This window comes from Oppia nitens, unplaced genomic scaffold (assembly GCF_028296485.1).
Source record: "Oppia nitens isolate AA-2021 unplaced genomic scaffold, nextdenovo-longstitch-racon4-pilon3 scaffold16_pilon_pilon_pilon, whole genome shotgun sequence".
Lineage (NCBI taxonomy): Eukaryota > Metazoa > Arthropoda > Arachnida > Sarcoptiformes > Oppiidae > Oppia > Oppia nitens.
This window is the reverse complement of record NW_026533195.1, coordinates 815,001-826,124: the sequence shown is the minus strand read 5'-3', so window position 1 is coordinate 826,124 and position 11,124 is coordinate 815,001. Positions and strand designations below refer to the sequence as shown.

General features: G+C 28.8%; 2 protein-coding genes across 2 annotated transcripts; both read left to right on the top strand.

The window, feature by feature from the left end:
- Positions 1–5,685: 5,685 nt before the first annotated feature.
- LOC128965153 (plasminogen-like) lies at positions 5,686–7,398 on the top strand. Its single transcript, XM_054311808.1, has 2 exons — positions 5,686–6,100; positions 7,013–7,398. Exons 1-2 carry the CDS (start codon positions 5,726–5,728, stop codon positions 7,202–7,204), a joined length of 567 nt encoding a protein of 188 aa, XP_054167783.1. The 5' UTR covers positions 5,686–5,725; the 3' UTR covers positions 7,205–7,398.
- A 207-nt stretch (positions 7,399–7,605) lies between these two features.
- LOC128965221 (chymotrypsin-like elastase family member 2A) lies at positions 7,606–10,575 on the top strand. The gene is made up of 4 exons (XM_054311870.1): positions 7,606–7,880; positions 8,023–8,085; positions 8,705–9,152; positions 10,176–10,575. Exons 1-4 carry the CDS (start codon positions 7,606–7,608, stop codon positions 10,365–10,367), a joined length of 978 nt encoding a protein of 325 aa, XP_054167845.1. The 3' UTR covers positions 10,368–10,575.
- The last annotated feature ends 549 nt before the right edge of the window (positions 10,576–11,124 follow it).

Sequence of the window (11,124 nt, the reverse complement as noted above, 5' to 3'; positions counted from 1 at the left end):
ATAAAAATGTTTGAAAATTTTCTAAGTCTTTTGCCGTGAAAATGACTTAGTTTTTAATCGGTTAGTGTATGCAGCGATAACCGTATAGAAAATGTCGGTTAAGAAAAAATACAAGTTTTTATATTTTTAAAGTATTTAGACGCGAAATATATATAAGCGGTAGCGGCACTATGCGAAAACCGTATGCATGTTTTTGGTATGAAAATTTTCTAAGTTATTTAATTTTATAAGTATTTTAACGGTAATAATATTTCCAGGCGATGACGGCACCAATTGAAAGCCGTATGAGAAATATCGTCGATGAAAAAGTTAAAGTATATTTTACATACAGTACGGTGTGTTGAGATGTTAGACGGTAGCGGGCGATTAATGTTGCCGTTGCAGATCCTACCGACTGCGCCAAATGTGACGGGTTTTGAGATGATCGATCCGTTTAGAAGCCAATATGTAGAGTTGACTCCGAGTGATGAGTGATGTTAGGCCGTCTAACGATACGATGAGTGTCCGATGAAAGAATAACACACACAATGTATATGAATAAATACTTTATTATTATTATATGGGAAATACAGAGTACCGATTACTGTTGGTCCGACACGGTCAACAGCACATAGGATAGACTGTCTAGTGTTACAGTATATTGTGTACTATTGATACCTCTGTGAGTACATTACATAGTACTAATGTACTATGTGTTACTCGTGAGGGGCAGTACTACATACTGTATCGGCATACTGAGCCATAGGGGAGCTAGAGGGGTGGAGTGACTTCAGCCGGTAGCAGACTCACTACCTAATTAGGTTCTTAATTCCTAACTGAAGTCCAGAACTCATCTGAAGATACCACTGATGGTATGCTACTTATATACAAGCGGCGGAGTCCACTAATTAGATAGGTGTTCGGGTATAATTGTTCTGAGGGGCTGCTTCAGAGGGGGGTCGGAATCAATTGCAGTGTCAGTAAAATATATACTGTTTTATACGGTAATTTTCGAAAGGTAATTAACTTTTCCCCTATTTTCTATGTTATGAGCCAATCAGAAAGTAATAGTATGTGAATTGGAAAGTGATTTATTACTCTATAAACTTTAGACCAATCAGAGAAAAGTAAAACTAAAACTTAGCAAAAAGTTAAGAAAACATTAATAACTTCTTAATTAGTTGAGCTATTGAGCTAAGATTCAAAAGTATTAAAGAGGACATTTTAAAAGACTAAAAATAATAATTTGTTTCATATTTACTAATTTATTTATTTTAAATAAATTAGTTTAAAATTCTAAACTCAAGGGAGACGCGAACTCGGGTATTATGCTTCACTATGTGAAACGCTAACCACTAAGCCAGTGAGGTAATGTTAATCAATAGTTGAATAAATAGTGTTTTCTATTTACTAAGTGATGCTCTGGATGAGTTGCTATGGGTAACGGGAAGACTAATGCTTTGCTATATAATACTATATAGCAATGCTATATAGAGAGTCAGTCCTTTACATTGAATATTGATTGTATACAAATACATTGAATATAATATTAAATAGAATAAATATAAGTTATAATATAAATAATTATTAATTAATGGTATTAATTAGTGATTCATCACAAATATAAACAGAAAATGGTGTACAGGAATTATATTAAATAACAATTGGATTATAACATCAGCGCATTGTATATTGTAATTAAAATATAAATATTTTTTTTTGTTTGTTAATTATTAAAACAAATAGTTATATACTTATATATATATAAATATATTATATAAAAATTATTTTTATATTTTTATTAATTATTGATAGAATCGATAATACAATAAGTGTACGATTAGTTCACGATTATAGTCAACACCACGAAAGTCATTCATACGGTGTGGATATGTATGTAATTCATCCAAATTATACGGTATTCCAGAAAACAATACCCGGTTTACAATTTGCATACGATATTGCATTATTGAAACTGTCGTCAAATATATCGATGACTACAACAACAACAGAGTCAACGGTTGGAAGATATCCGACAGTTAATCCAATTTGTTTGCCCGACAGAGACAGTGTTAACACCGATAAAGAGTTAGCATTGTTTGCCGGTTTCGGTAGGATTGACGTTAATGTCCTAAATATGGGTCAATTGCGTACGGGTTGGATACGTATGAATGAACCGACTAATAACGTAACAGATCTCTGGTCTTATTTAATTAGAAACGAAAGATATCCTATAAATGATGGAAGTGATGTCTGTAAGGTAAGTCCATGTATGTGTATGTGTATGTGTATGTGTATGTGTATGTGTATGTGTATGTGTATGTGTATGTGTATGTGTATGTGTATGTGTATGTGTATGTGTATGTGTATGTGTATGTGTATGTGTATGTGTATGTGTATGTGTATGTGTATGTGTATGTGTATGTGTATGTGTATGTGTATGTGTATGTGTATGTGTATGTGTATGTGTATGTGTATGTGTATGTGTATGTGTATGTGTATGTGTATGTGTATGTGTATGTGTATGTGTATGTGTATGTGTATGTGTATGTGTATGTGTATGTGTATGTGTATGTGTATGTGTATGTGTATGTGTATGTGTATGTGTATGTGTATGTGTATGTGTATGTGTATGTGTATGTGTATGTGTATGTGTATGTGTATGTGTATGTGTATGTGTATGTGTATGTGTATGTGTATGTGTATGTGTATGTGTATGTGTATGTGTATGTGTATGTGTATGTGTATGTGTATGTGTATGTGTATGTGTATGTGTATGTGTATGTGTATGTGTATGTGTATGTGTATGTGTATGTGTATGTGTATGTGTATGTGTATGTGTAAAAACTATTGAATAAAATCTATTAGTTATTTGTATTTAATTATATATTTATATAATATAATGTAATCTAGTATTTAAATACAACAACAACAAAATATTACTTTATTTAATTATTTGTTAATCTTTTAATTACTTAATAATAATTTATTAATATAATTTATAAAATTTTTAGTTTTCTATTAAAAAAAATGCTTTTACAAAGTATTTGAATTAATTGATTAATATTACATATTATTTATTTAAAAAAAACATTTAAAAATTTAATTGAAAATATCATATTATATTATATTTTAGTATTTTATTTAAATATGTTATATTAATGTATAGACAAAATAAAAATAAAAATACTTTTTATATTATAATATCGTATTTTTAACTAATATAAAGAATTATGTGTTATGTATTAATTTTCAATAATTTTATATTATTATTATTTGTTTAAATTAAAATTAAATAGTTTTCAAAATATATGTAATAAAATTATTTTTGGTTTTTTTTTTGGTTGAAATTATGAATTCTTATATATTAATCGGTTTTATTGTTGTGTTTGTAACCAATGGTTTGCATTCAATTAGTATCAAACACTACCCGTCGGTAACTGAGGACAACTGCGGTATCAGTCGGCAGTCATTGTTGATGAACGGCGTAAACCACTGTTTCAAGTGGTCATCAAATAATAATGTGACCACAAGTGTCCAAAACGGACGGTTAGCTCAACCTGGAGAGTGGCCTTGGATTGCATTCATTGATATATACAAAACATTTTGGGGTTTCAAATATGACAAGTATTTTCATAAATACATAAATTTATATTTAAATTAATTATTTATTTAAAATATAAAGTAAAATATAATCTATATTTTTAAAAAAAAAATAAATACTTAAAAAAAATTATCTTATAATTTCATAAATTAATTTTTTAAACAGTAAAATGTGTACAGGAGTTATACTAAATAACAATTGGATTTTAACAGCAGCGCATTGTATATTGTAAATATAAAAAAAAAATTTATACAAAATAATTATTAAATAAATTATATTATCAACAATTTAGTTACCGTAAAATTGTGTTTTTCCATTCCCCATATAGAAATGTCAAAATCATGGGAAATAATGCTAGTTTTCTCACAATAAGAAAAATATTGATTTTTCTTTTACTTTTAATAATAATTTCTCGCCCCCACTCCTGTTTTTATAAAATATATTTTCATGATATCCCTCACCCCTTTAAATTGGACGTCTCTAATTGTTCCGAAACCATTATGAATATGCTATCAATTACCAACGATTTATTGTTATATTATAATTATTATTATTATCGGTAATATAAAAAATATACCGTTTTTTTTAAATAGATTTATGTTAATTATATGTCATTATAGTTTCCTAGTACCCCCCCCCCATTTTTGCTTTATCACATTTACTCGTTTAATTTACCAGGGGTGGTAAAAAATTTGAGTTTATAACGGTATAAATATTTTTATTTTATTTTTTAAATTCCATATGGGAAATAAAACACATGATTTTATAAGTAATCATTTGAAATCAATAATCTATATTATTTATAAAAAATATTTATTTATTTTAATTAATTATATATAAAAAAAAAGTATCGATAATACAATTAGTGTACGACTACAGGTGAGGAGAATAAAGTTGAAGACGTTTTTGATGAACGATTTACTAGTTATGGCAAATATTGGATAATAGATTTTTACTAAAAAATAATCTCCAAATATGTAAAATTGTTATCATATAAAATATTTTAAAATCTAATTAAAAATGTGGCTACAATTTACTTTCAAAGTTGAGATATACCTTTAGGCTTTTTTAACCAAAATTATTTTAGTGATTTTTGTTTGTTTAAAAGAGTATTTTAAATATTAAAAAACTGTTATTTTTTGGGAACATAGTAAAACTTAGAGGCATCATTTGCTAAAAAATAAAATTAATTTTTAATAAAAGCAATAGTCGTTTTGACCATTTAAAATTTCTATAGACATTAAAGTTATTATTTTAGTTAATATCTTTAATAATAGTGAAAAAATAACTAAATATGCTTTAAATAAAAATAATATTAATAATTTAAAGATATCTTTAAAAAAAATACTAAATACTATAAATTAATGATGAAAATTTTTGTCTAAAACTTTACAGTCTTAAACAATGATAAGATTGAGTATATCTTCAAGATTTTCTATATTTGTTTTTTAGATATTTATTAAAATTTTGTTTTATAATTTAATTTTGATACATTAGACATGACTATATAAAATGCGGAAAATATAATTTATTTCCGAACTTTAACTAGAGTAAAATAATGTAATTATTTATTGCTGATAATTTTTTATATTAATGTGATTTTCCTTTATTAATTTAAGAAATTTTTATAAAATTTTGCTGTGGATTTTGAAGTTTTAGAACTAATTAATTGTTTTAAATTTTAATTTTTTAATTATAGTTATTAATATAACAATTATTAATTTAAATTCATTTATTTGAGGTATATTTAACTTATTTTATTTGTCTCTGGACTTGGAATTTTAGAACTTTTATGCAATTTTTTCAACTAATGTTTACATTTAATATTAGAAATTATGATTTTTATCACTTTTTTTGTTTTAAAATATTTTATTATTAAATAATAATAATTATTATTGTTTAAAAATCACTAAAAGTGTATTCCAACTTTGAAAGTAAATTGTAGCCAAATTTTTAATCGGATATTAAAATAATTTTTATCACAACAATTTTACATATTTGGAGATTATTTTTTAGTAAAAAAATAATATCTAATATTTGCCATATTTTGTAAATCGTTCATCAAAAACGTTTTCAACTTTATTCTCCTCACCTGTAGTTCGCGATTATAGTCAACATACTAGTCATGTATACGGTGTGGATATGTATGTAATTCATCCAAATTATACGGTATTCATGAATACTAGACCCGGTTTAGAACAGGCATACGATATTGCATTATTGAAACTGTCGTCAAATATATCGATGACTACAACAACAATAACAGAGTTAACGGTTGGAAGATATCCGACAGTTAATGCCATTTGTTTGCCCGACAGAGACATTGTTAACACCGATAAAGAGTTGGCATTGTTTGCCGGTTTCGGTAATATTGATGAAAATTATGTCACAAATTTGGGTCCATTGCGTACGGGTTGGCTGCGTATGAATGAACCGACTAATACAGCATTGGATCGTTGGACTTATTTTATTAGAAGCAATAGATATCTTATAAATGATGGCTTAGGTATCTGTCCGGTTAGTATATAATAAAATACAAATAGAAATAATATTAATAATGTGTGGTTATGTGTAGTTATGTGTAGTTATGTGTAGTTATGTGAGGTTATGTGTAGTTATGTGTGGTTATGCGTGGTTTTGAGTGGTTATGTGTGGTTATGTGTTGTTATGTGTAGTTATGTGTGGTTATGCGTGGTTTTGAGTGGTTATGTGTGGTTATGTGTGGTTATGTGTAGTTATGTGTGGTTATGTGTGGTTATGTGTGGTTATGTGTGGTTATGTGTGGTTATGTGTGGTTATGCGTGGTTTTGAGTGGTTATGAGTGGTTATGTGTAGCTATGTGTAGTTATGTGTAGTTATGTGTAGTTATGCGTGGTTTTGAGTGGTTATGTGTAGTTATGTGTGGTTATGTGTGGTTATGTGTGGTTATGTGTGGTTATGTGTGGTTAGTGTGGTTATGTGTGGTTATGTGTGGTTATGTGTGGTTATGTGTGGTTATGTGTGGTTATGTGTGGTTATGTGTGGTTATGTGTGGTTATGTGTGGTTATGTGTGGTTATGTGTGGTTATGTGTGGTTATGTGTGGTTATGTGTGGTTATGTGTGGTTATGTGTGGTTATGTGTGGTTATGTGTGGTTATGTGTGGTTATGTGTGGTTATGTGTGGTTATGTGTGGTTATGTGTGGTTATGTGTGGTTATGTGTGGTTATGCGTGGTTATGTGTGGTTATGTGTGGTTATGTGTGGTTATGTGTGGTTATGTGTGGTTATGTGTGGTTATGTGTGGTTATGTGTGGTTATGTGTGGTTATGTGTGGTTATGTGTGATTATTTATAGTTAAGTGTGGGTGTTTGTGTCTGTGTGTAAAATGTAATTTTTATATTAGTTTAAATACTTTAATTTGAATTATAAAATATTTTCATAAAAATTAGGGTGACTCGGGTGGACCATTGATTCAGTATGAGTTTGATAGTCAACGGGCAATATTAATAGGTTTGGGTATAAGGTATTGGCCGGCAAACATATCCACTGGCTGTCCGGCTAGAGTTGCCGACGCCGGCAATATATTTGTACGAATATCTAAACACATTGATTGGATTATCAATACTGTAGCAGCACACTAACAAATATATATACATACCTACACACACATATACACACATATACACATATACACACACATACACACACATACACACACATACATACACATACACATACACATACACATACACATACACATACACATACACACACATACATATACATATACACACACATACACACACACACACATATATACATATATATATATATACCTACACACACCTACACATACATACACAAATACAAACAGACACACACATACATACAAATACACATATAAAAATTATAAATTTATTAGTAATATGTTTTTTATGCATTAATTTTCAAAATTTTTCATTTACTTTTTTTTGATCAAATTAAAATTAAATAGTTTTCAAAATAAATACAATAATATTATTAGTGTTTTTTTTTTGAAATTATGAAATTTTATATATTAATCGGTTTTATTGTTGTGTTTGTAACCAATGGTTTGCATTCAATTAGTATCAAACACTACCCGTCGGTAACTGAGAACAACTGTGGTATCAGTCGGCAGTCATTGTTGATGAACGGCGTAAACCACTGTTTCAAGTGGTCATCAAATAATAATGTGACCACAAGTGTCCAAAACGGACGGTTAGCTCAACCGGGAGAGTGGCCTTGGATTGCATTCATTGATATATACAAAACATTTTGGGGTTTCAAATATGACAAGTATTTTCATAAATACATAAATTTATATTTAAATTAATTATTTATTTAAAATATAAAGTAAAATATAATCTATATTTTTTTTTTAAAAATAAATACTTAAAAAAAATTATCTTATAATTTCATAAATTAATTTTTTAAACAGTAAAATGTGTACAGGAGTTATACTAAATAACAATTGGATTTCAACAGCAGCGCATTGTATATTGTAAATATAAAAAAAAAATTTATACAAAATAATTATTAAATAAATTATATTATTAACAATTTAGTTACCGTAAAATTGTGCTTTTCCATTCCCCATATAGAAATGTCAAAATCATGGGAAATAATGCTAGTTTTCTCACAATAAGAAAAATATTGATTTTTTTTTACTTTTAATAATAATTTCTCGCCCCCACTCCTGTTTTTATAAAATATATTTTCATGATATCCCCCACCCCCTTTAAATTGGACGTCTCTAATTGTTCCGAAACCATTATGAATATGCTATCAATTACCAACGATTTATTGTTATATTATAATTATTATTATTATCGGTAATATAAAAAATATACCGTTTTTTTTAAATAGATTTATGTTAATTATATGTCATTATAGTTTCCTAGTACCCCCCCCCCATTTTTGCTTTATCACATTTACTCGTTTAATTTACCAGGGGTGGTAAAAAATTTGAGTTTATAACGGTATAAATATTTTTATTTATTTTTTAAATTCCATATGGGAAATAAAACACATGATTTTATAAGTAATCATTTGAAATCAATAATCTATATTATTTATAAAAACTATTTATTTATTTTAATTAATTATATATAAAAAAAAAGTATCGATAATACAATTAGTGTACGACTAGTTCGCGATTATAGTCAACATACTAGTCATGTATACGGTGTGGATATGTATGTAATTCATCCAAATTATACGGTATTCATGAATACTAGACCCGGTTTAGAACAGGCATACGATATTGCATTATTGAAACTGTCGTCAAATATATCGATGACTACAACAACAATAACAGAGTTAACGGTTGGAAGATATCCGACAGTTAATGCCATTTGTTTGCCCGACAGAGACATTGTTAACACCGATAAAGAGTTGGCATTGTTTGCCGGTTTCGGTAATATTGATGAAAATTATGTCACAAATTTGGGTCCATTGCGTACGGGTTGGCTGCGTATGAATGAACCGACTAATACAGCATTGGATCGTTGGACTTATTTTATTAGAAGCAATAGATATCTTATAAATGATGGCTTAGGTATCTGTCCGGTTAGTATATAATAAAATACAAATAGAAATAATATTAATAATGTGTGGTTATGTGTAGTTATGTGTAGTTATGTGTAGTTATGTGAGGTTATGTGTAGTTATGTGTGGTTATGCGTGGTTTTGAGTGGTTATGTGTGGTTATGTGTTGTTATGTGTAGTTATGTGTGGTTATGCGTGGTTTTGAGTGGTTATGTGTGGTTATGTGTGGTTATGTGTAGTTATGTGTGGTTATGTGTGGTTATGTGTGGTTATGTGTGGTTATGTGTGGTTATGTGTGGTTATGCGTGGTTTTGAGTGGTTATGTGTGGTTATGTGTAGCTATGTGTAGTTATGTGTAGTTATGTGTAGTTATGCGTGGTTTTGAGTGGTTATGTGTAGTTATGTGTGGTTATGTGTGGTTATGTGTGGTTATGTGTGGTTATGTGTGGTTATGTGTGGTTATGTGTGGTTATGTGTGGTTATGTGTGGTTATGTGTGGTTATGTGTGGTTATGTGTGGTTATGTGTGGTTATGTGTGGTTATGTGTGGTTATGTGTGGTTATGTGTGGTTATGTGTGGTTATGTGTGGTTATGTGTGGTTATGTGTGGTTATGTGTGGTTATGTGTGGTTATGTGTGGTTATGTGTGGTTATGTGTGGTTATGTGTGGTTATGTGTGGTTATGTGTGGTTATGTGTGGTTATGTGTGGTTATGTGTGGTTATGTGTGGTTATGTGTGGTTATGTGTGGTTATGTGTGGTTATGTGTGGTTATGTGTGGTTATGTGTGGTTATGTGTGGTTATGTGTGGTTATGTGTGGTTATGTGTGGTTATGTGTGGTTATGTGTGGTTATGTGTGGTTATGTGTGGTTATGTGTGGTTATGTGTGGTTATGTGTGGTTATGTGTGGTTATGTGTGGTTATGTGTGGTTATGTGTGATTATTTATAGTTAAGTGTGGGTGTTTGTGTCTGTGTGTAAAATGTAATTTTTATATTAGTTTAAATACTTTAATTTGAATTATAAAATATTTTCATAAAAATTAGGGTGACTCGGGTGGACCATTGATTCAGTATGAGTTTGATAGTCAACGGGCAATATTAATAGGTTTGGGTATAAGGTATTGGCCGGCAAACATATCCACTGGCTGTCCGGCTAGAGTTGCCGACGCCGGCAATATATTTGTACGAATATCTAAACACATTGATTGGATTATCAATACTGTAGCAGCACACTAACAAATATATATACATACCTACACACACATATACACACATATACACATATACACACACATACACACACATACACACACATACATACACATACACATACACATACACATACACATACACATACACATACACACACATACATATACATATACACACACATACACACACACATATATACATATATATATATACACCTACACACACCTACACATACATACACAAATACAAACAGACACACACATACATACAAATACACATATAAAAATTATAAATTTTATAGTAATATGTTTAATAATGATTGATTACAATTATTTTAGCACTATTTTATATTATAATTATAGTTTTTATGTTAATAACTTGTTAAAACATGTACTTGTATATTATATATCAAATTTTTAAAATAATAAAAAATTATATACATATTTGTAGCTAGAATCATACTTTTGCCGCAATTTTTTTGAAAAAAATAATTTTGATCTATTATATCTTATTTTGGATGCTCTATACAATTCTAAACTTTTTAAAAAAAAAATTTGATTTTGTGCGCCATTTTGTCTATGTTCCCGAAGAGATATCAAAATTTTGATGCAACTTTTCTATACATTATTAGTAATCCTCTAACCGAATCTGAAGTCAGAATTTCAAAATTCACAAAAAAATATGCTACAGATACACGCACACACAAAAAAGGCTCGTATAGATTTCAGAAAACAAAACTTTTTCAAAGTTTTTTTTGAAAATATTAATAAATTTATATGAA